Source organism: Dermacentor andersoni, chromosome 2 (assembly GCF_023375885.2).
Source record: "Dermacentor andersoni chromosome 2, qqDerAnde1_hic_scaffold, whole genome shotgun sequence".
Taxonomy (NCBI): domain Eukaryota; kingdom Metazoa; phylum Arthropoda; class Arachnida; order Ixodida; family Ixodidae; genus Dermacentor; species Dermacentor andersoni.
In genome coordinates, this window is record NC_092815.1 from 96434894 (window position 1) to 96461488 (window position 26595).

A 26595-nucleotide genomic window follows, 5' to 3' on the forward strand; every position below is an offset into this window, starting at 1 on the left:
TGAGTGCTAGAACCTGCAGCACTTCGGTACTGTGGACGGCCCAGCATGGCAGTACCAAAAGAAACTAGAAATAGTGCACCAGTGACGTCGATACCTCCATCATTTCTATTGCGAGTGCAGACCAACAGTAGCCAAAGCTTCCGCTGGCACGGGCTTTATCGCGGCCTTCACTCCCTCTCTTTTTTTTTTTCATGTTGACGCCAGGAATCGACCGGAGGGGGGGGGGAGGCGACGTGTACTCTATTCTGTTCCCAATCTTGTGGTGGTACCGCAGCTCGGATTATCAGGTTTGCCAATAGCGTAAAATAAAAAGAAAAGGCCAGGTGGCGTTTTCTGATCGGGTGGAGAAATCAGCGTCACTGACACGCTGTTTAATTTTCGTTTGTGCTCAGGCCTGCCCACAGCCAAAATACTCCACGCCGTAGTACCTACGGCGATTTTTGTGAAGTTGTTGTTGGTCAACATATGGTTATCGGGCTTCAATTTCGCAAATGCAATATTGCCTCTAAAATCGCTCATTAAAACTTTATTTCTTTAAATAGTTTTGTTACTTGTGAGCCATATTTTCCGCGGTGCTCCATCTGTATTGGCTGCCAAGCCTTACAGTCTGAAAGCAAATGCGCAAATGCACTTATCACAAGTTATCACTGCAGCACCCTGTGTTATTTGGTGCATAAAATAAAAAAGCCTCTATACCTGCTACATTCCCGAGCTCTGGGAACAGAAATGAAAGGGGTCGCCCAGAGGAACATGCGTGGTATCCATGGCGTCTGTGAAACATCACTCCCCCCCCCCCCCCCCCCGCTCTCGGAAATTTTCGATATCCTCGTCTTCCTAACTACACCCGAGGGCAAGGAGGGGGGGGGGGGGGTAGCAGAAGACCTATGGGCCGCGGGTGCCGGACGATCTAGCTAGGCCACTGATACCAGGTGTCCTTTTTTTTCTGCACCAAGTCTTTTCAAATCGTCTATGCCACATAGAACAATCCTAACTCTTGAACTAAATTACTCGATGAGGCTGCCATCATGTCTACGGCAAATGGCTTAACTAATTACCGTATTTGCACTCATCGAAATTTTAATTGATCACAATTTGCGGCACATGTTGTGTAGCGAAGAAGAAGAACGCGACAGTGGGCCATCCTTTCCAGCGCATTCTAATGGGTCAACCTATCTAGCGCTTTGCTCGGGGAACGCTGCTCGTGCTGAGCGTCCGTGCCCTGTTCTGACGGTCGGCCCAGAAAACGCTAGTGACTAATAAACACCTTTATAAGTGGTAGAGAGTGCCTCGGCCTATTACGTCAATCCTGGAAATACTATCCCGTACCCTACGCTCAACCATGCCTAACGACGCATCCCAGCAAACGCCTCTTACTTCTCACTGTACGGTCGGCATCCGTCGCACACCATCGACGCAATTCTACCATACCGGCTGGATGCATCAGAATGTGCACCCATTTCTGCCATGGCAATACATGCTGAAGAGTGCCGCGATCTTGGAAGGGTATTTACCTCCAGTGACCAAGAGCGCCAGAAGAGCACTCGCGGTGGCACCACTTCTGCGCCCATCTTCCTTGCTGTAGCGCTGGTGTTGTTCTCGGTTGCTTCCACGGCACCTGGTCTATCTGCCCAACTGTGAATGGCCCTACCATGTCGTCGAACGAGCATCCCCCGTCAACAACGTGATCGAACCCCTTGAACCACCTTCGGACAAGCGCCGTCGTGGACGAGACATTGTCAACGTCGAGCGCCTCAAGCCGTACTGTGATCTACTCATATAGTGAGGAGCTGCTAGGTCGGAAGGGAACAGCAGTTTACGATAGGTAGCGAGGCACTGGAAGTGGTAAGAGAATACATCTACTTAGGACAGGTAGTGACTGCTGATCCAGATCATGAGAGTGAAATAATCAGAAGAATAAGAATGGGCTGGGGTGCGTTTGGCAGGCATTCGCAGATCATGAACAGCAGGTTGCCATTATCCCTCAAGAGAAAAGTGTATAACAGCTGTGTCTTACCAGTACTCACGTACGGGGCAGAAACCTGGAGGCTTACGAAAAGGGTTCTACTTAAATTGAGGACGACGCAACGAGCTATGGAAAGAAAAATGATAGGTGTAACGTTAAGGGATAAGAAAAGAGCAGATTGGGTGAGGGAACAAACGCGCGTTAATGACATCTTAGTTGAAATCAAGAAAAAGAAATGGGCATGGGCAGGACATGTAATGAGGAGGGAAGATAACCGATGGTCATTAAGGGTTACGGACTGGATTCCGAGGGAAGGGAAGCGTAGCAGGGGGCGACAGAAAGTTAGGTGGGCAGATGAGATTAGGAAGTTTGGAGGGTCAACATGGCCACAATTAGTACATGACCGGGGTAGTTGGAGAAGTATGGGAGAGGCCTTTGCCCTGCAGTGGGCGTAATCAGGCTGATGATGATGATGATGATGATGCTAGGTCGCCGGACGGCGACCTAGCAAAGAAAAAGCGAAGAGAAGCTATAAGAAAAGCAAAGAAAAGCAAAGAAAAACGCTATAGACCGTTTCATCGGGCGAGGAGGATAGGGCGCGCGGAGAGCCTTTCCTCCTCTCTGGCTTGGGCGATCCGGCGCGGCGCTGCTTGAAAGTAGTGCTGTCGCGTGCTGCGGAACGATTTCGAGATGTTTTAGATCTTACTTTGTGAAATTTACGCCATGTTCGTTCATATAAGGTCGTCAGGGAAGCCTTTCGGTGCATCGGTAACTCCTGTAGGCAGAAATATTTCTTGGGGGCGCAAAAATGTGACGTGCATAATTAGCCGCGGTGTACGCACATTATCAGTCGCGGTGTGTGTATGTGTTGTGAAATATTTTGCTTAATCGGTTTTAATTCAACAAAGAAAACCGGTGTCTCTGTATTAGCAGCATGAAATGGTAAATCTGCTCACTATCTGATCGCTTGGCGTAGGGAGTAAAACATAAAGCATAAGAGCGCATGCTCGTGCAAGGACAACCTAAGGCAACCACGAAACATCCAAGCGGCAGGCGCTATCAAATATTTGTGATGCACCAGCATCGTTCTCGCGCATTTCAAGTCTAGTAGGCTTCAAATTACCATATGTCTACGCTAGCCTTCCTGCATGAGGCTGATGGCGCTGCTCAACACAGCGATCACTGCGTTTGGTGAACCAACACGTTACATATGTAAGCTGCGCGCTTCGGCATTGCCTTTTTGGCCTGCATACAGTCATAATATATGACATGGATCACATAAAAAGAATGCAATGCCTATTTTTGAGGACAAGATTTCCGTAATACGTGTGAGTGCGTTGTAGAGAACGGAATGAACACAACCGAAAAAAAAATTCGGTTGTCATCCTCTTTCTCGATAAAGCAAGAGAAAACGGGTTAACACCGCAATAGGACCTCGCATAGTCACGCCGCACAACATTTATAAATATATAACCGCTGATGTATGCTTGGACCATGCGGTATATAGAACAAAGATATATGTAATCCAGCACCTACCACTGCTTAGGACGCTCGCGCAGTTCGTAAACAGTCCATTTGCTGAACAAGCTTAATTCAGACTGTAAGGTATGCTGCTGTTACTTGCCAAAACTATTTTATTCAGGGGCGGAAACCTCATCCATCGAACCAAGTAGTCACGCAATGTAACCTGCAGCGAACAGTTTGAACGCTTGTAAAGTATAACATCACAGCTCCTACCGTAGCAGAACGGTACCCATGCTCTTACGATCGTCGCGTATGTTTCATGGCTCCTAAACCGCAGCTTAGAAATAGAGGATAATACTGCAATAAAATCACATTAGTGAATGGAACATTCGGAAATACATAACTGATCTCCGAAGCTGATTGTATACGCAAAAATATGCGAGCACACATCGCGCTGCGTGTTCCGTCCCACCTCAACGCCAGCAGAAATTCCGGCCATGACGCCTTTAACCACTCCAGCACGTCTCACAGAACCGTTTGCCACGTAGAAGACGCACGTCATACTAAACAGACCGCACGACCGCGAAAACAAACGCCAGAACCTACCGCCGAGCGTATACCTGCCATGAAAAAGACGGCTTTCACCCAAGCCAGTATGGCGCTGCTCATAGGCGGCGCCACTGCGTTCACAATATGGCGGCGCCTACGAAAAAACGGTCTATAGTGGGCCATCCTCTCCAGCGCTTTCTAGTGGGCCAATCTCTCCAGCGCATTGCTCGGGGAACGCCACTCGTGCTGAGAGTCTGTGCCCCGCTCTGACGGTCGTCCCAAACGCTGGTGACTAATAAACACCTTTACAATTGCAATTTACAGATTGTAGCCGGTGAGTTCGCAAAGCGTATCCACTGCGAACGAATTCTCAGAATGACACCAGTTTCGAGACAAAAATTTTGAAAGTCTGCGACAAAATACATTGGCGCCGCAGTTACTCTTGTGTTCAATGCATAAATCAGCGTTTTATTAAGCAAGAAAATGGAACAACAGGACATTTTTTACCAGAAGTATGACACGATTATTTCGAAACAGGTGCCATTCTCAGAATTCGTTTCAAGTTGATATGCCTTACAATCTCACAAGCTACAATTAGTCAATTTCAACATGTGCTGTAAATTAATTAATGTAACCTTAAGTATAACTTTTTTACCAAATTACTCAATCACGCATGTGACTGCTCGTGGAAGGAATGTCAGGCTCATCGAGTAATTTAGTTCAAAGGTTAAAATTCTGCGACCTGCAATCGGTAAATTTAAAAAATTTGGTGTCGTGAAAAAAAAAAGATGACCCCAATATAAACAGAGGCAAGTTAGGGATATTAACCCCGCAAAGGTAGTTTGCCACCCTTCACGGGGGAAACGGGACAAAGGATTTACACATATAGAGAAAAGGATAAAGATTATATCGAAACGGAAGTCGGCGCGCAATACTGTGAGGTGGCACACGTCCCAATCATAGGCTACCTCACTGGCCAGTGATTGAAGGACGCGGCCTACAAAATCCTGAGGCGGCACTGCGTCGCTATCAAAGCCTACCTCGCAGGCCCGCAGACTGAAGGATGCGGACAAGCACTTACCTGTACGTCTGTTGTGACTACTGTACTGTAGTGAAGTTTGCTCTGACAGTGGAGGGCTGTCCAGTGCCTCTGACACGGTACGCAGCAAGTGCCTCCACGTGCTACATCGCGGGCAGATGCATAGCAGATGTGCGACTGCTTCATTACAACTAGTGTCCCGGGCAGAGCGACAGTCGGCGCATCCGGTTGACTTGCTGAACGCGGCAGCCTGCCACAACCGGGACAACCGAATTTTTCATGCGCACTTCAACGTGTTTGCATGTCGGGGGCGTGCAAGAGTTGGGCGTGAAACTGATTGGTATTCGTGAGTCAGTGAATCACGAAGGATAGCAATGCAGCCAGCCACAGCCTCGCCTATGTGGCCCTCAATGTTTTTTTTTCTTGCACCAGGCCTATGCGTTTATACGTACAGTCACACATGTTCTCGGTTGTTAGTGGAAAAGATTACAAATAAATGCAAAGAAATACAGATTTATTACGGTTAACTGTCTTTTAAGCCTTCATATAATGTCTTGAACATTGCTGCAGTGCTGAAAGGAAAACTTGAGAAGGGGGACGACAGTTGAGCTGCAAAAGCACCACCGCTCTTAGTCAGACAACCAATAGATTCCAAAGATTGAAATCTAGATTGTTCGTGTGGTCTTTGCAGAGGTTAATAATGATAATAATAATAATAATAATAATAATAATAATAATAATAATAATAATAATAATAATAATAATAGGTAGAGGAGGAAGAGGATCAAGATGAACTGATGGGGCTTCGCAGCATAAATATATAGTATGTGCATGGTTGGGGCCTCGAAATTTTTTTGCTCTACCTTAAATGGTGTCGATATGGCGGAAAACTCTTCTTTCTGCATGTCACATTCGTCGCAATGCGACCGCCTTGTCTGCTAATTAAACCCACGACCTTGTGGTTATCAGCAGAACGTCACAGCCACCGAGAACTTTCACACCGATGTCCGTAGTCACAGGAAAGGGGAGAGTTCGGAACGACTGCGGCGTAGATTTGTAAAGTTAAACGGAGTGAAGGTTTAGAAATAAAGACTTATATTGCTCTAACGCCAAGTAATTGGCTACGGTTGTTGCATCCGGTGAAAGGAATAAAGATTGGATGTAAAAGAAGAAAGAAAAAACGAGCTCTACGAAAGAGGAGTTGAGAGTGCGCTATGCATTAAGTTAATCAGTTAAGATAACTAGGGAAAGGTCTAATAACTAACAGTTTAAGGGGAAGGAAAGCAATACTACGCATACTCCCTGATAGAATAATAGATGAAAAAGTTTTTCTGATAAGGATACATTTATGATGCGCTATGAAATGTGCGCTGCCCTGCGAATACATGTCTTCCTTTCTTCATTTCGTAACGCCTTTCTGTGTGCAATAAAGGGCCTGCGAACAAGGACACGCTGTTGCCAACTGCAGTGGGCTGCAGCTTACAGTGACGATGGCTCGTCGGCGAGTTTCGCGCTCTCGCAGAATCGGAGCGCCAACGCGCTAGGCTAGCTCCCTGCGCGTGTTTGCATATCCTCGTGTGCTCGAGCTACAGCCAATCGCAAAGCACAGGGCGGAAATTGCGAATCTGCGTTGAGCGACGAGCCATGTAACGCCTTATAGCATCATGCCTTCCACCGACTGGAGCTTTCTTCGGCAATCATCTTTTTTTTTTCGAACTTCATTTGATCTGTGCCAGAAGCTCCTCTTCTGCACATTCATAGCTGTTCGTCGCTACACTGACGGGTGTATTGGAAACGGTTAAAACCTAGGCAACGCTGTCCGACAGAGAATTTCAAGCGGGAATACTGCTGCGGTGACGCAGGCTAAAAAAATAGCGAAGAAATTTGGATCGAGAAAAGGCTTCGCGTTACTCGCGTGAAAGCGAATGAAAACAAGAGAATGTGGTAGCCGAGAGGGAAGAAGAAAGCACACCGAAACTCGATGATCACCAGTGCGCTGAGAACATTGGTGACGAAAGAAGCAGACGCCATTGAGTGCGAACGAGTTCGTTTCCGCATAACAGGGGCTGAGCTGCGGCGGGCACTGACAGTCTTGCTGCACTGCCTGGTAGAGACTGTACAAGTGATCGGAAGCGGAAACAGATCCGCCCCAGCAATTGATTGGTCTCTAGGTTCGTGCTCCGCTTGCATCATTGCGCGGAAGCACTATACAGCGTAAAAGGTAGGGCTTCTGCTCTTTGTCCATCACGTGCTCTTAAAAGAAAAAAGAAAAAACAGCGTTTGGGGCATCAGTGTCTAGGAATTCGTCAGTCTTCAGTTGCAGTTCGGCAATAGTCATCGTTGCTACTGCCATATTGTTGTCATGGGTAGCCCTATCAGGAGTGGAGGATTCGTTAACACGGGTCAGTGTGGGAACGCTGCTATGGTAGAGTAGTTTTGCGAACACGAGTGCTCAATTTACTTTACACACTGGGTAACTTACCAATCATTTGGGTTGGTAAAGTTATTCCGTGGCTGTATGTCACGCTGAAAATGTTGCATATTGCAGTATAAATCTTCACCTTTCGTGTTTAGATAACCACTATCTCACACGACGGACAAAAAATTCGGCGAGTAAAAGCGAACAGTTAAACTGACTTCAGCTTTCGGCCGGTCGCAACTGAGCTCACATAATTTGGCTCTTCCTGCCAATTGGAGAAAGGATCAAGCAGGTGGTTTTCGATACGTACAGATTCAGAACGAAGCTTTGTGTTTACTTGTGTGTACCTTCGCGTTTTTTTTTACTTATATACAAGAAAAATATCCTGTGTGTTTCCAATTATATTAGGAAGTAAGCACGAATTCTCCTGAGTGCCTGTGCTGCTTGTCCGATTTTTTTCTGCTTCGTTGAAAAGGAGGTCGTGCACGTAGCCCCTTTTCTCCATTAAAGCAGCTGTCAGCGTTCTTGCACCGCGTCCAACTACCAAGAACAATTCTTAATTTGTGCATGTCGTACCGAAGGTGGTGTCGTACCTCCATCACACAGAGCTACATGCATTTATTTCATGTCAAGTTTTAGTTCTTTTATCCCGTATCCCTCATGGCAAACTTCGTGAATTCAAGTTAATATAGCGAGGTGTCAACACGTAAATTATCAGGTGCATACGTCTACGATATGTATGTCTTTGATCCCTAGATAAAAGGTGATGTTAATGGCGAAGGCTGTCAGCTTCACAACACCGCTACCGCGTAGTGGGAGGCGTACTCTCACTACTACGTGCAGAAATGGCCCAAGGCTGTCAGCAAAGAGTATGTGCGGAATAGAGGACACCCTTGGCGAACATCCTGGGTAACAGGAAATGGTGCCATTTCGCCTCTGTCAAGAAACGGTGTAGTTCGGATATGCGTATAGGCACTTCTGAGAATCGCAACGCTATTTGACGAAAAACCAGATGCTGTCAGCATTCGATCGCCGTGAGCATAGCTACTTACGCTCAGTAGCTATGCTCAAGGCGATCGAATGCTTTGCTTTATTGATCTAGGGAAACCAAAACAACACGTGCTGATCTCACCAGCGTGTACGTCATTATGTCACGCGTAACAAACAAGAGAATATGTATCTCTCTGCCAGAAAGCGAGTACGCCTGATGTGCTTGCCTGATGATGAAGCTTTCCAAGTGCCAAGTGACTACAGCTCTAAATGTTTTGTATTCAACGTTGAGAAGTGTTATTGGTCTCCGTTCATCCGGACAAATTGATGATGGGTCAAGCTTGGGTATTAACACAATACTACCGTTGCGAATATTGACCGTGAAATGAAAAAAAGTTCTCAAAGCAGCGACAAATAACAGAGGTGAAAGCGGCACCAATATCTTCCAAGAAGGTTAAGCAAAACTCAGCTGGCCAGCCCCCCGGTCCAGAGGCCTAGCCATGTTTTACGGAAGATAAATCCGCCTTTCCCTAATCAGCTGAATGACATGCACAACGATGGTTAGCCACCTCAGGTGGAACCTGAGGCAGCCCAGTAAGCATTTTATTAGATCCACAGGCACCATGAGTCATCGGCGTAGTTTTACCAGCCATGTTCTCAAAATGCGCTACAAAGTGATGAATCACGTGCAGGTGACAATGCGACAGGAAGTGCTCTTGCGGCTACAGAGCCCAGCGTACTCGACTGTCGGAGAAACGAGTTTCTTACAAAATACGAGAACCTCAGCTGTGTGCACACGGACTAAACCTGCATCGCCAAGCAGCAGCTAACAGAGACGATGCGGCGATGAAGCACTGGAAACACCTCGGTAGTTCACGCTACCATGCCCGTATCAACGGCGTCAGTCGATCAATCCGAAGGGCAATAGGAGCTTCGTGGCAGTGCCCGCTCATTTTTCTGACATCAGCACCTGAGTACACGCCCTTCAACTCAATAGTGTAGGCGTCCCTACTCATCGAGTGCGTCCTGCGACTCTGGGCCAGATCCGGAGAGAGAGAGAGAGAGAGCCGCGTAACGCCCTTGACAAACTACACTGCGAACACGCGTCAAGCAGAATTTGTATTTCAGGCGCCACGGCTTCACTGATTAGCAAGGAGGGAATCAAATCGCAAGCATAAGTAGCCAATAATCGAAAATATAAACAGGAGATAAAGGTAAAGCCACGACAACAGACTATGATACATAAAAAGATAACGTGTTTGGCACGTGGGCGTAATTCTACCATCTAGACGATCACCCGCGTCGCCACGTCCGGACAAATGGCGATCCATGTACGAGTCTATAAAGACATCTAGGAAAGAATATTTCTGGTCTAGGCGTCGCAGCTCACGCGCATTCCAGCCAGGTCAACCTCAGCCCGGACCTTCGGATAATTTCGCGTGTCTAACATATAATTATAATTTCCAGCTAGCACCCGTGGCGACCGTCGAGAAAATACATGTCCAGGTCCCGAAAGAACTCCTTAGTCCTACACTCTAAAAACTAGGAAGGGTATCGCAGGAGTGAAGCTGCCGGTTCACTCTTCAAAGCGTCGTTTTACTCTCGCAAAATGTCGAGGAGAGTGAAATGCATTGTTCACTCTGTCACCAAGGAGAGAGTGAAATGTGCTTTTCACTCTCCCCTTCAGAGAGAGAGAGTGAAAAGACTCTTGCGACAATAGAAAAGAGAGACTCTTGCGGCAATAGAAAACAAAACGTAGCGTAATCTTCTGCTTCAACTGTAGGTGGCTGGCCCCGAACATGGCAATGTATCATTCGTGCACGCTGAGCAAAGAACACATCGTTTTGCTTCTAAGAGAACAGGCCGCCGCAGTTCAAAGGAACGCGTAGCGAGCGCTCTACTTTTTCACTCGGAGTGGCTCCACCGCTTGCGCGCGCGCTCAAGATCGCGGAACAACACAGCACCGGAGAAAGTAGATCCATCCAGCGAGCAAAGGCCAGCCGAGGGAGATCGTGTGGCAGCCATCTCGCGTCGCCACGAAAACACGACAGTCGTTCGTCATGCCTTGGATATAACAACAAATCCTCCACGGTAAGTGAATTCTAACTTAGGTGCACATTCTCCGTATATGTCATGCTATCGCCAGGAAGTTGTCGCTGCGCTTAGCCGACGCGATTGACAAAGGACTAGGCGTACGCGCTGTCTTTGATGTCAATCGAAAAAGCCAGTCGTCGCGATAACTGCATGTGATTTTATCACTTTGCCGTTGTCAGTAAGAGCTTTAAAAATCGCAAACGCTGCCAGAACTATGGTATGTTCAATAAGACGCCAGGCGAGAGGACGCTTAAAATGGTTAGTTCACCAGCCCGTGATTCCGAGCCTATGCGGAGCGTGATTAGCGTGCGTTTTGCGTGTTTGAATTTATTCAGTTTGGCAGTCTACTATGTACGGAACGCTGTTGAACTAAGGAATCACATAACAGAAGCCGTCATTTTGCTGGCAGCATGCTTTTTTTTTATAAATAAACCGCGCGCTTGACGGAGTCTCGCGCAGGGGGAATCTGCGACCACTGAAGTTACGTGCAGCACCAGTGCTAGTTAGAAACTTTGCCGCAGGCATTCAGCTGCATGCTGCAAGAGGTCAGTTGGGCGCGTTATCTTGAACTTACTGAAAACGCATGAGGAATCCATGTTTTATGATGAAAAAAGTATAAACCCCATATAAGCGATCTTGCGCGCGGCAGCTACAAGCGACGCGACGGAGATGGCTGTCGCGTTCGCTCGTCGCCTACAAGTCGTACTCCGTGCGAGCGACGATTTTGAGCGACGCCTCCCCAGTGTTGCCGGCATGAGGGCTGCAGTCACGCGTGACGCGTGCTTTAGTAATTTACGTTGATGTATTTTACTATAAAAAGTAGCATAAAATATTTCCGGAGGTCTTGCAGTACGTTCTTATCCTTGCACGTATAAAAATTGAATCATTTGCTCGTTCCGCGCGACAATCGGTAGTATTTGAGCGATGTATGTACATCCAGTTCCGGCTTCGCGCTATTGGCTAGTCGCTCATAGCACTTCTGGGCGACGAGCGACGATTTCTAGATTTCCAGAACCGAGCCATCTGTTCAAGCGACGGCCCGTTTTGTCGCTCGTCGCCGTCGCGCACTAAATCGCTCTCACAGTGTTTATCCCTAAGACTGAACTGTTTTTGCTCATGTTGAAATGGTGTGATTATAGGTCTGGTTTTGTCTCCTGTTGCGGTTTTCGTGCACGGTGCGAAACTGAAAGGATGCTTATGTCTACGAACTCGGTGAATTGTCGAGCAGCTAGTTACGCATCGGCATCGAATATAACGGCTGCTGTGTGGAATTACAATTGCAGGGGCGCTTTGCATACGCTTATTGTTTTGGACATGCCTGTGCATTTGCTAATATGAGTTGGCGTGTCAGAGTTATGTCATATGAACAGCTAAATCAGCCTTCCTCTGGGTGTTACAAGCGTAATGTGTGCATTTTGCTATAGCATGGCAGATTATGATGTGTTTATCGCTTGAATATTTTTAGTAGAGAAATAAAATATCAAAATAAAATGTTGCTTTAATTCCGTGTTACCATTCTGTCGTACACAGAACAATAGGATGGTGTAATAAACTAATAACTGCGGTTTAACTGCAACTTTTACATGCCTACAAGAATCTAAAATGCTAGATTTCAAACTGCAGCAGTAGTCGGGTCTGTCAAAAATGAACTCCACTGCGCACCTCATGCATGAAAATAAGTTCATGCCTTTTAGTAAGCTTAGATGCAGGCCGCAGTGAACTTGTTAGTATTGAAATGTGGGTAAGCTTGCCATAACAAGCCTTGTTGCCCTTTTTTATAGGCACATCCATATATCCATTGAGCTGAAGGACAATATTTTCATCCCTACTGAGCATCATGTTTGCAGCTATAATCCTCAAATTATGGCTTCAGCAGTGGCACAACCAGGCATGGTGCGGGGGGGTGGGGGGGCACACTGGGCACGTGCTTAGGATGTGTCACAAGTGGTGTTTGCGATACACCAGACTCATGACAGACCTATGACGTCTGAAAATGACCAATATTCTATTCATTAGCAGGAGTATTCTAATATTCATGAAAAACAAGGATGAACTGTGGTTTGTTTTTTTGCTTAAATCTAAAAATTGAAGTTAGTTTAGCAGTTGACTGTTGCAGTCATTTGGATGTTTTGCATGCATTTCACTAGGAAGACTAAGAGCTAAGACTTTTTTATTGCCATTGCCTTGACTGTCTTGATGTTGTTTTGCACCATGTCCTTGTGTTGACTTTTGCATACGATATTTTTCAGGCACCCGCTTTATATAACGCAAGAAGGCAGCTGCAAGGACACGAGGATGTGAAAGAGCCAGTGCAGCGCGACTTCACGTAGTGTAGAGGAGCCAATGCCAAAAAATCAAAATACATTGGCATGTTATTTGGACAAGAAAACTAGTATGTGGGTATATTGGGTGTACCATTTGACCAAATGTCAACAAAATCAAGATACAGTATGTTACACGAAGATGAAAATTCTCACGTGCTCCAGGCAGTCATCTTAACATGGTATATTTATGTAATGTCTCTGATTGGAAAGTCAAATCAAGTATGCTCACTGGAGACAAACACATAGCAGCAAGTGTCATTGAAAAGTTAAAAATGTGTTTTAAGAAAGCTGATTAGTTCTGAGAAGTGACTGCTTTTTGTCTTGCCTCTCAACACATATATCCATGTGATAAAAAAATAGTGGTACAATGAAATTGCATATTTGCTTAGCGACATGATACATACTTGCAATGAGCACGGTGCCTGTGTTTACTATAGAAAGCAACAGCCCATGCTTGGTTAGGTTAGGCCCACTACAACATGCAGGCATGGGTGATTGGCGCTTTTTTTATTTCTGTATCGTGAGGTTTATTGACGTGCGTATAGGTGCAGTGGCACGCAGTATGGCTAGTACAAAAAAGGGGGGGGGCAGATATATGTAGCTCACTGTACACGATACAGGGCAAAGGAAATCCGTGTTCAGCAACTATGTTAAATGCCATGTACGTAAATTTTACAACGCTACTCGTTCGAAGCGCGCACAGGTGCATATTGAAGAAAAGTTTCCAGGGTAGATAATTTAGTTCGTAATTTACACTAATTTTGCTCTAACCACGAGACATAATAATTTGAATATACTGCACGGAAAAACCTAGAGCGAATTAAATTGTGTGTCAGCTTCGTGTGTATACATATAGTCTTCCCTATGCATTAGGTTTTTTGCGTAATGCATTAACAGTTGACAGCCTATCTTATGATGTGTACTCTGTTTACATTACAGTTGTTTATTAGTTTACTCGTTTGTTTTGCGACTGATGAAATGCCGGCATATATATATTTTCAACATTTGACATAACCCTGTATGTTTTTCAGGGACAACCCAGGACGTGCATTTCTCAGCACCCAGTCAACTGCCAAAAGTGACTCAAACACAGGCCACCAGTAAGTGGACATCAGTTGCAATTTCACATTATGCAGTTGGCAGCTGCCTTGTACGGAGGCTTTTTTTTTTTAATGAGATGGTGATGTCGTTCTAATGTACATTTTGACCACAAAGGTGCAATCATGTCTCACAGAGGCATATATGGTTGCTATTCTCTGCGTGGGACGTGTTCTCGTGTTCGTGAAGCATTTGTGTTTGGCAGTATTGTACAGTACTAACTCGCCACTGCCGGCAAGTAGTTGCGAGAAACGCATTATGACGCTGTAAAGTTATTTCATTAATTCGAAGGAAAGTTTTGCAGCAGGAAAAAAGGTTGCTATTTCAGGTAAACATGTCTTTTTCTCACAGGTTATTTAGCCAAACTATGGATGCATGAAATTCGTGACTTATGAATAGATTTTAATTTGTTCTTTAGTAATGCTTCTAAAAGAGACTAGAAATAGCATGTGACTACCTCTGCAATCAGCAGACCATACATTTACAGTCATAAGTGGCAGTTCCATGCAGTCTCACACTTTATATAACCTTTCCTTTCAGCACCATTGGAACTGGTGGCTGCGTTTTCAGAAGGAGAAGTGCACTTGACACTGTATATGTATGTGTGAATTCGGTTTTCTTTGTATGTGTCGGCTCACTGACAAACAGTGCAAAAATCTGTTGTACCACGAGCCTGACGACGCCTTCTGCTGCTAGAAATGCGGCACTTCGTATTTTATAGTACTGCATGACATTTAAATCAAAGCTACCACATAAAATGATCAAGAAAACTAACCGCTGTTATAGCTGTTTTCCTCAAAGAACGCTTGTCCTTCATGGGCTGTGTTAATCTGAGCTCTCCACCGATGTTTCAGTAATATTATCCCTTAGTGAGTGAGAGATTGGGGGCAATTAATCGTGTTAGTGTTTAAGTGGTTTCTTAATTATGTGCATTTGTTCCAACAAAGTTGTCTAGATTACTTTATTGTGTAGTGTAAAGCTTATGAAACCATCAGCAACTACTGAGTTGCTAACACGCATATGGATTTGTCACTGTACAGGTGGAACTCGGCTGTACCACTGCAGTGCTGCGGAAATTGCCTTCACCAGCGGCTTTGCAACAGCTGTTTCGCAGCATGTCGGTATGTGTTCATTTATAATTATGTTGGGATGGGCTAGTATTATGGACCACTGCTACTCTGTATTGTGACAGATCCATATGATAAGGGATGTAATGGGCACAGCGAAAACCTTTGAATTTTTTACTATGGTACATAAACAGGCTCTCCTTTTCGTCACAGGAGCAGGAGAGAAGGGCATGCAGGCACTCCTGAATGTACATATATTTCAAAACATGAGAGAGACATACACACACACACACACACACACAATTAAACTAACGGCAGGGACGTTTCATCTTGAATTGAATTGTGCAGCGCAAAAATACAACACAGACCACAGAGAAGCACACATGTTAACAGGTTTGATACACACGTTAGTTCAACAGATTTGATACTTCAAGTGTGCTATTTTACACAAGGGGGAAGGGAAAGGGGAGAAAATCTGAAAAAAAAGTGGAGTGGAAAAAAAGGAATCGTGCCAAAAAGCATTAGAAGCATCGCGCAGCCAGGATCACCAGCAGGACATCTAAAAAGCACTCTGATAAAATTACATACAGGACAACCTTACGTATAGTTTGTTTCAATCAACTCAGATCACATGCAGCCATTACTGCAATCAAGTTGTTTCCTTATGTCATATGAGGGAATGATGTGGGCCCAAAAAACTGTTTAGAGCTGAAGGATTATGTTCCATTCTAGCCTCATTGCCTGCTTTTTTATCATATTGTTATCAGCTGCTTATGTTAGGGACAAAAAGTAAGAGTACGAACTGTTTCCCGATTCGCCATTCCACACATGTCTTTGTGACTATATGTACATGCAGATGATCCATAGCTGAAAAATATTCAGTACAGTAGAATCTCATTACAAGATGCACTTGGTTGTAAGAGACATCTGAAAATGGTTTGGTTGGTTTTCCGATGTTTGCCACGTTAACAATACTGTATACAAGAGACACCTTTGTTACTAAGGATGACTTTTTAAGTATTCACTACTTCGAAGGGACACAACCCACACACATTCACTTTGTGCACCTTGTGTGCTCCGAAGGGCGTAAAGATCACGCAATCCTTACACAAGTCAATCGCGCATGTCTCTTTTAGCATGAACCAGAAAAGGAGGGCAACGAGGACAGTGCAGGGCAGAAAGTGTCGGCAGTTGAAACTGACGAGCGTCTAAGAGCACCTCAAAGGTGCTGCGAGCAACAAGGCTTGCAAAGTGAAGTGTTTAAATTCCAGAAGTTGGGAAGGAAGCTAACACAATCTACAGTCACTAAAAAGCTGTGAATGTCTTCTTTAAAGGGCCCCTAAACCACCGAGGTTGAAATTTAGTTGCAGTGTTGCAGTTCTACACAATAAGGCAATGAACAGGTAGCCACAAGAATTTTTTGAAACGGTGCAGTAATAGTGGAGCTACGTGTGTTTGATTATCGAAAAGTAGTCCCCACTCATTTTACTCTTTCATCTGGTACACGCCATATGGACAGTATCGTCTTTTCCTTGCCTAGTACACCTCCAAATGTTACGGGACAGGCCAACACCAACGAGCTCTGTTGCTGCCGCGCTGGCCCGTCGTCCTGCGAGGGGTGGCGCTAATACAACGGAACTGTATGGTGACTCGCGTTGAAGAGCCTCATAGGGAGACCCTTCTGTTGGCGTTTCTCTTCTTTGCCCCCATTGGCTGCCCACAATGGCATCGCGCGCAACGCGACGAGGAAGAAGGAGTGTGTGTATTTGCTTGCAGGCCTTGCCAGCAGTCGTACACTTTCGTTCGACCAATCGACAGCACCGGAAACTGGTGACATGATCAGAGACAGCCTGGTGACGTCAGGACATACTGGGGGGTGCAGGATAGGTCCAGAGAGGCGCACGGGGTCATTTTCTTCATATTGTGGTGCTCCGGCAGTGCTACGCACTCTGGCATTTGGCTTCGTCGATCGTGACGGCATTCCGATTTCGATACGCGTGTTTACTTAAAATGTTCAAAAAATGTCGAGAAGTGGTTTAGGAGCCCTTTAAGCCACCCTGAGCATTTATTCCTTCAGATATATCAAAACATACTTTAGTGATGATGCATAATAAAGTGATCTAGTCTGGCTCCTTAGTGTATCAAAATTTTTGGTTTCGAGAGACATGTTTCCCGTGCCTCTTGAATATCTTCTGATGAGGCTTTACTGTAATATACACAAACAATTGTGTAACTCCTCCTGCAAGTATTATTCATTAAGCCCGGTCACTTATGTGTAAAGTTTGTGGTTAAGTCTTGATGTCCGTACTTTTTAGAGCTATGTTTATTAATTCATGCTGTTCTTATTGGTTCTTCGATGCAGGAGACAATGCCTACGAAATTATTGGCCCTGATCATGAGAGCCCTCAAGGGGCAAACAACATCTCTGTTGCAGAAGTGAGCCCGGTACCACTTGGAAGTTACCATGACAGATGACACGGCAGCAATAGATACAGAGACTGCCACGTCTACTGCAGCTGCAACAGTGTACGAGGCAAGCAGCAGCGCGTCAGCAGCAGTGTCAGAAGGAACCACACCAGGCCTGGTAGAGCAACATGTGTGCTATCACTGACTTTTTTTGTAGTGGATACAACTCATTTGCTCAACATACAAAAGCTTTTCACCACGACTGTGAGCCAGTGTTATTGTGCAGCAAGTGCAAGACTAAGTTAGGTAAAGCAATGAAGGGGGCTAGTTGGTGAACGATCATGGTTATATTGCGCTCAGTTTTACAAACACGATATTAAGGAAGGACAGGACGTGGACGCGCTACATCCGTCCACGTCCTGTCCTTCCTTAATATCGTGTTTGTAAAACTGAGCACAATATAACCATGAACTAAGTTAGGTGTTATAACACAGCACAAGCATCACTTTAATATATGCAAATGCAAACATATTACAGTTGTTGCCTCCCCAGCCAGCCCACATAGCCACAACAATGTTGAACACATGGTGGGACACACATCTTCTCCATTAGAAGATAGTAGAGACTGTCAGTGTTGTTGTTAGATTAACTGGTCTTTGTAGGCAACTAGGACAACACAGGTGTCATAAGATTGTTGTTGATGTTGTTGTTGAAGAGGTAAAAAAGAAGTTTGATGCAGCTGAAGTGCCAACTGATATTGAGCAAATCAAAAGCAACCACCTGAGAAAGCAACACTATCAAAATTTGGGTATCTATGTGCCGCCAACTCTGGTAAGAATGGCATAGGACAGAAGTGTGATGAAAATCACACAGACACTGCTGTTGCATCACTGGCCACAGTGAGCAGCGACTTGTAGGGCAAGAGAGTCAACTGAAACTAACATTATGATATAGTGTCATGCTCCCATGTGACCACTTTTCAAGTTATTTTGCAAGATACAGCTCAACCTCCAGAAACGAGACTGCAAGTTGTCTGTAAAAAAGCTTTCACAAAAAATTATTCATAACACCATTAACATAGCAGTATCTTTTTTTTTGTGTCGGTTCGAGGTTCCCGGCTGTCCATTAATGCAAAAATTGAGGAAAAAAAGAACATGTGTCGTACTTACACCTTTTTAACAAGTACGAGGGGGACAGAACTTTTCTAGTCATGCATCTTCATCATACTATCAAGTTTTTAAATGCCTTTTATAATTATTGTTACCAGTTATATCTGAGTGCATTGTATGCATGTAGCAGGTGTAAAATCAGGTCAGTTGGATCAGATGCCTTATCTGCAAGCGAGCCCTATATTCAAGAAATTTGAAATAAAATAGTTACGTTAGAGACGCAGTCTTTCAGCACTTTATTGCCTGTGGTTTAAGCATTGCTCAATACTTTTGTGGGTGGCAATTTCAACCAGCACAGCACTGCGCTTTGCCACAGTCACATTTGTCTTCAAAGGGGTGTTTACCATTTGTGTTGATCTGTTTGTGTATGCATAGAGCAAGTTTTTAATTTATATTTTTCTGCATTCTTGTGCTTGCACTAAGCTTGTATAAGGCAGTTACAAAATGTGCGGCACTATAACGAACTGTTCTGTTGAGCTTACACTTGCAAATAATCGTGTTCAGATGGCCGCACTTCTATGCGGGTGCACCGCTAGCTTTGTGTATGTTCTCATGTTTGTATAAAGCTTATATAAGCTAGTTAGAAAATGTATGTCACTAAGCATTGTGATATTCTTTAAAGAACTGCTTGGTTGGTTTTACACTTGTGAATTAGTATTGAGGCGGTGGTATTCCCATGTATGCCCACTGCTAGCTTTCTGTGTCCTCACGTGTTTGTATTAAGTTTCTACAAGGGAGTTACAGCATGTACGTCACTAAGCGCTGTGATATTTTTTAAAGAACTGCTTTGTTGGTTTTACACCTGTGAGTAATAGTACTCGTGTGGCACTAGTCATGTGTAGGTACACAGGGACCATTTGTATACATTATGCTCATGTAAAGCAGTTACAAAGTGTATGTCACTAATTACTGTGATATTTGTTGAATTGCTGTGATGGTTTTACACATGTGAATAATAGTGGTCAGGACACAGTACTTGCGGTGTATAGTTGAATTTATACACTGCCAAGACATGGGCTGTATACGTACTAAAAGAAAGGTATGTCATTATATTGTTGTGATCATTACTGTTTGGATTTTATTAAACTGTAATAAAATTGTTTGTTGTATCTATTGAGGTATGGCAATTTGTCATGCAACCAAACTGAGGACCTGCACTTGTGCATACAAATGAACAGCTAATGTCGTGGATGGCGGGCTCCCTAGAAGTGGCCTGGCGGAACGAAGACGTAGACCTGGGCTCCGACCACAGCATCATAAGTGTAACGATCAAGGGACCAAGGTACCGGGCAGCCCTCGGCAAAGCCCGGATCACCGACTGGGACCGAATGCGCAAGCACACGGACGAAGAAAACGAGACCTCCGGAGAAAACGAGAATGAGGACAGACATCAAACGTACGCAGAATGGGCGCGAGAACAAAAGATCGTGCTCGACAGATTTACTCAAGAAGTTGTAACAACGATGCAGACGCCCTTCGTCGACGCCAAACTAGCACACATGTGGGAGGCGCGGCACTCGCTCACGCGAAGATGGAAGCGTCAACGACGAAACAAGAAGCTCGTCAAACGCATCGCGCTCCTCAACAAACAGATCGCTGAATACGCAACCAAGCTGTGCCGAGAGAACTGGATGAGTACGTGCGACGGGCTGCAGGGAAAGCTCTCGGTGCGCAAGACCTGGTGCCTGCTCAGACACCTGATCGACCCTTTGAGCAGCAAGACCGCAACCAACCGCAACCTCACCAAAGTTCTGAACGCTTACGATGGCAACGGCCAAAGGCTCATTGAAGACCTCAAGGCGATCTATCTCAAGACGGAGAGAGGGCGGTTTCCGATACCGGACGAGTACGGGGGACCGGAAAATCCGGCATTGGATGAACCGTTCACCATCACGGAATTATTAACAGCCATAGACGAGAGTAATAAGAGGAGCGCACCCGGAACGGACGCCATTACATACAAGCTGCTCAATAACATGAGTGATGCGGCGGCACACGGGCTCCTGGGTCACATCAACAGAACCTGGGAAAGCTCGAGGCTGCCCGTAGAATGGAAAGAGGCCGAGGTAAGGTTCATACCTAAACCCGGCAAACCTCTGACGATCGAGAACATGCGCCCTATCTCGCTCACGTCCTGTGTGGGCAAGGTCATGGAACGCATGGTTCTCAGAAGACTTCAAGCACACCTGGACGAGACAAATCAGATGCCAGCGACCATGTATGGATTCCGCCAGCACCTGAGCACCCAAGACGTCCTGATCCAATTACACGAATTAGTGATTAAAAGAGCAACGAGGCACGCGCCCCGGGGTATACTGGCTTTGGACCTGAAAGGGGCCTTCGACAACGTGTCCCACGCCAGCATGCTCGAGAACCTGCGCAAGACGGGTTGTGGCCGCAAGACCTACGGCTATATTAAAGATTTCCTGACCAATAGAACAGCAACTATCCGGATAGGAAATGAACGGTCAGAGCCTGTGGAGCTCGGAGACAGGGGTACCCCACAGGGGTCTGTCCTGTCGCCTCTGCTTTTCAACCTAGCACTCCTGCCCCTGCCCGAACTACTGAATCAGATCGAGGGCGTGGACCACGCGTTCTATGCCGACGATATAACGGTGTGGACGAACCGCGCGGGGTCCGACGCCTGGGTGGAGGAAGCCCTGCAGAGAGCGGCAACGACCGTCCACGAGTATGCCACGACCTGCGGCCTAAGCTGCGCTCCACAGAAATCGGAGCTGCTCATGGTACAGCCCGGAAGACCGAAGAAAGAGCCGCCGCCAAACATAATCATCACCATCGACGGCACAGTGATCAAACCAACGCAGCAGATCCGGATACTGGGCCTTCTGTTGCGCAGCGACGGCAAGGCGCACGCAGCCGTCAACAAAATCAAGACCACATCGGAGCAAGTCCTGAGCATGATCCGGAGAGTCACCAACCGGAACAGAGGAATCAAAGAAGAAGACGCACTGCGCCTGGTGCAGGCATTCGTCGTGTCACGCGTAACGTACTCCGCCCCGTACCTCCAGCTTGCGAAGGTGAACCGCGAGACGCTGAACACGACGATAAGGAAAGCAGTGAAACTCGCGATGGGCATCCCAGTCTACTCGTCAACGCAGAAGCTGCTGGAAATGGGTGCCCACAACACGGTGGAAGAGCTGGTGGAAGCACACCTATCCCACCAGAGAGTAAGGCTGAGCCGGACAGAGCACGGTCGGGCCGTCCTACGCAAGATAGGATGGCAAATTGAACAGCAACCGACAACGGAGCCACTCCCCACAACGTGGAGAGACATTATTAAGACCAAGCCTCTCCCCCGGAACATGCAGCCGGGGAGGAACGACGAGAGACGCTCTGCGCGGGCCAAGGCAATGGCTTGACAGCTGGAAAAGGACCCAGAGGTTCTCTACGCGGACGCCTCGCTTCCCAAGCACGGAACCAGAGCAACGGCGGTCGTCACCACCATCGATAAACTGGTCACAGGCGCGTCGATACGGACGACAAATATAGCCGAAGCAGAAGAACTGGCCGTGGCCCTCGCACTCGCACAACCGGGAGTGAGGACCGTGGTCACAGACTCCCAGACCGCCTACGCAAGCTACCGCAAGGGGAACATCTCTCCCGCGGCACTAGCGATCCTCACCAAATGCAAATCACCGGGACGGGCCGTTGAGCTCGTGTGGGTCCCGGCTCACTCGCAAGTGGAAGGCAACGCACTCGCCGACCACTATGCCCGAGAACTGTCAATCCGGGCCGAGGACGAGCCATAGCTACCGCACCCCGTGACAAGCTACAAAGAAATCACGCAAATGTACAGAAGCGGCAGATGTAGGCTTCCCCGTCCGCATCTGCAACTCAGCCGACAGCAGCAAACGATCCTGCGACGCACGCAAGCGGGGTCGCTAGCGCATCCCGTGCTCTTGCACAAGATGTTCCCAACAGAGCATGACACTTCATGCCCTTTTTGCAGACGGTCAAAAGGCACTCTAGCACACATCATTGCAGAGTGCACTAAGCTCAAGAACCCCCCACCATCCCTACCCCCCACCCTCCCCAGCCCCAACCCCCCCGAGCGATGGGAGACCTTGTTGTCCAGCCCCGACCTACCGACCCAGCTCGCGCTGGCGGCTCGGGGCCAGGAACTGCTGGACGCATATGGGACCTGCGAATAAGGTTCCACCCCATCTGGTGCCAGCGCGCACCAACCGCCACTAAGCGCTCAGTTCAAAAGTTGATTCTCTCTCTCTCTCTATACTGCTGATATTCTGCTAAACCAGTTTAACGAATCTTCTACTACAATGCTGGAAAAATGACAGAGCTGACTCGGATGCACAGAAAAATTTCTGCACTGGCTGAAGGACTGCCCCGCACTGGAGTTCGTAATGTTGCGTTTATTGGAGTAGAACAGAAAGTGCACTTCTATTAAAAATGCAACAGTCAGTGCAGAAACATAAGGCAGACGAGCGGATGTGGCACATTTTTTTCAGGGCCCTCCATGCCTACTACTGCATTTCTAGTCTTCCTGTGCTCTGCGTATAAGCCCCTGTTCAGCCAAGGTTTTTACTCCATGACAGTTGTTCTACTGGGTTCGTAGCAATATTGAAGAAAAAAATTAAATGGTTTTCAAGGACTTTCGAGGCCCCGACACAGTAACTTCAAGGACCTCATGCAATGTGTGTAGTAGTTTGGACAGGCAATAACTTGTTCAAGAACACCGTTAACTTTAATGCAAACAAAAGAAAACAAAACAAATCGCATTTCAGTGATTTCAAGCATTTGAAAGACTGCTAATTTGCCTTTCACTGCCCACCACTAAACGCACACAAGGAAGCATTTCAAGAAAGCGCTCAAAGTTTTTCTGCAATAGCACAATTAACTACTTGGACCTGCAACATTTGCAGTTCTTGAATACTGTTTGGTTTGACAGTGTATGTGATGTCATCTGTTGCCTCAGCTTTTTTCACCATCAAATAAGCAATAGTCATTTCTAATTTCTTTTTATTGTGTCTGTCGCTCTCAATTTACTCTTCACGGCTTCTCTTCGAATGCCTCAACTGTTGAGCTTCCCGCTTCTGCTCCTCCAAGCACATTTGTCGCCGGTTCCATGTGCATAAAACTGGTATCTGCAGCTCCTTTGTAATTTCAACTTTAAGGATGTCGCTTTCCTTCTATTACCTCCAGAGACAATTTTCTGTGACATGCGAAAGAGTGTCACAGAAGGGAAAAAAAGCGCTTGGCAATGTCTGCTAAGTCTAGCCAAGTGTACAAGTTTAAGGACTTTCCAGTACTTCTAAAAATTCAAGGGTTTTCAATGCCTTGAAAATGGCATTTTAGAAATAAAAGATTTTCAAGGATCGCTACAAACCCTGGATTCTAGCACCTAAATAATTTTACAAGCTTATTTTGGCATGGAGTTAGGAAATTCGTGCTTTCTAGCTAACGCTGCACTATCTCTGTACAGTGAAGCCACGAGAGCGCAACTATTTTGGAGTAAAGAAAAATACTGAAAGCTTTTAATACCACTCTTCTTTTTTTCTATGGAGCTTCGTATTGCCTAGTTAAGTTTACGAATGTGCCTGGTTTTGGCGGGCGTTTTTTCGACATTTTCTGGAAGAAGCAGATGTCTAGCCCCCGTATTCAGAAATGTATCTTAATACAAAGCTCATGCTTGACTTGATATAAACGACGCCTGGTGCGAACGTCCCCCAAGACGCTCACTGCCTTTCTTTTGGTGCGTTCACGACTTGCGTCGTTTAGATCAAGTCAAGCATGGGCTTCAAGTTATGATGCATTTCTGCATATGGGGGTAAGCGTGCACAATTCCGGGCAACGCACTGTGCCATTGACACTGAGAGAAAACGGGGAAAACAGAGTTAACCACTTATGCTCCTAAACTTTCGCGTACCTGTGGTGTGCGTGTATCGTGGAAGAAGAAACAGCGCAAACACAAGGACGAAAAAAAGCATCAACCACACCAGCGCTTCGTGGTGTGGCATGTTTTTGCGTCGTCCTTGTGTTGCGCTGTTTCTTCTAAAATGCTCAACCAATTAGCCGGCAAGTCCATCCTGTGCATATATAAATTGAACACACGCATGAGTGTAGATGGTCTTCGAAGCTTTTAGAACGAGCACTGCCACAGGATACGAGCAGTGCGCGCGTAACAAGTGGACACATTAGTCATTTAAACATGCGTGCCAATGCATTTGACGCGGCTATCGGCATAAGCAGTCTCCAAATGCTGGAATGCATGCGCTTCAAAACGCTAACGATCCGCTGCTAATGCAGGACAACAGCTGACAGCGGACTGAACCAAACTCTAAACTAATGCACTTGAAAAGAACGCCTACACGGCAGCGTGAGGCACGTCGAAATGCCTGGTACTGGCGTCGCAGTTGCTCACCAGTATACGCGCGAAATAAATTCACATACGTGGATGGTTGGCGCAATACTTTGTATCCGCGTATTTTGGAGAACATGTACTGGAGAAGCACTCGATCATGAGCTGAACGGCACATTTGTTATTTTCCTGCGGTGACGACAAGCCGTGAATAGTTCTCACGTTGTCGTCTACGTTGTCTTCCTTCGTTAGTCGTAGCAAGGAATGGAAATGATGCAAACGCACACGTATTCCAGTACACAACAGCACAGCACACTGCAGAGAAACCCCACCCACCACAGCCGATTCATCAAATACGTTTGGTATATATATAAGCTCTAAAAGAACACGACTGGGCGTGGCGGCGCTGTGGTGTAATGGTTATGATGTGTGTTTTGAATTGTACAAATGCAAGTGTACGCGGGTTCGAATTCACATGATGTATAGAGCATTGTGATTCTTGATAAGTATGTGATTCCCTTGAAAATTGTATTCTAATTAGATTGTGTGACTCCTGATTGTGAAATTTGCGAAAATATTTGCAGATTAAGTGTTAAATCGCTTTTTTTTCTCCTTAGTGGCGTTCGTGACGCATACGCATCGGCCGCTTCAGAGCAGTCACGCCTCACGGTAGGCAGCAAATAGCCAGGAAAAAATGACTTTAAAATCCTGTATAACTTTGCTCACGCCTATTCTGAAGGCCGCTTGGAATCGGGCCAGTGTCTCTGAGGAGCCGCCTAGGGAACAGTATATCAGCGGCCCTAATTTGATCTGATTTCCTGCCTGCATGCGTGATCAGGACTTGGCTAAGAGGGTATTGGGAAGAGTACTAGCACTCTGTTCTGAAGGAGTACAAGCACTCTGTTTGGGGGAGTAGAAGTACTCGGTCTGGCGGTGTACTATTAACCCTGCGGGGAGAGTATTAGCATTCTGCGGAAGAGTACTAGCACTCCCTGTGGGAAGAGTATTATCACTCTGCGGAAGAGTACTAGCAATCCCTTGCGGTGGAGTAACAAAACTCTGTCAGGAGGAGTTGACCTACTCTCTCTCAAAGAGGGTCGATCTACTCTCGAAAAGAGAGTGAAATATGGGACAAGCAGCTACTCCCTCAAAGAGAGTGCCCGGCACTCCCTTAGTTTTTAGAGTGTAATTGATTGCGTTGACCCGTAAATCAACAAAATGCGTAACTTAAATCAAGATAAAACACCGTCAAAAGCCAATATCCTCTTTATCTGATTATAAAGAAAACGTGATCTCACAGGAGAGCTTGGATAACAGTATTATTTCCGACTCCGCTAAACAGAAATGTCGCCAAAGAAAAACAAGTCTACGTTGAATGCGCATTTGACCAATACTTGTACACGTTACGGCAAAAATATTGATGATTACAATTAAAATTACTTCTTTCAGAACTTTGGTTACACTTACCAATTACAATGCCACAACAACAACTGAGCAATTACTAAAAGTTATTAATTACTTTAACTTTACCTTCCCCCCTACGACATTTATTAACATTGCACAAATAGTGTAAATATAATCGACTGGACTGCCTCTTTCAATGCATCCTCTACAGCCCTTCACACGTTGTTTATCTTCATTAAGAATTGTGTTTAGAAATTTTCATCGGTAATCTT

General features: G+C 46.0%; 1 protein-coding gene across 4 annotated transcripts; it reads left to right on the plus strand.

Annotated features, from left to right (window-relative positions):
* Window positions 1–10375: 10375 nt before the first annotated feature.
* LOC126541596 (uncharacterized) lies at window positions 10376–19632 on the plus strand. Of its 4 annotated transcripts, XM_055076768.2 has the most exons (7): window positions 10376–10515; window positions 12768–12914; window positions 13874–13942; window positions 14481–14538; window positions 14981–15061; window positions 17370–17719; window positions 17894–19632. In XM_055076768.2, exons 2-6 carry the CDS (start codon window positions 12862–12864, stop codon window positions 17445–17447), a joined length of 339 nt encoding a protein of 112 aa, XP_054932743.1. In that variant the 5' UTR covers window positions 10376–10515; window positions 12768–12861; the 3' UTR covers window positions 17448–17719; window positions 17894–19632. The 4 variants fall into 4 exon arrangements, 3 of the variants coding, with proteins under 3 accessions (XP_054932743.1, XP_072142574.1, XP_072142575.1); XM_072286473.1 differs by having other exon boundaries at window positions 10376–12914; XR_011892804.1 differs by having other exon boundaries at window positions 10382–12910.
* The last annotated feature ends 6963 nt before the right edge of the window (window positions 19633–26595 follow it).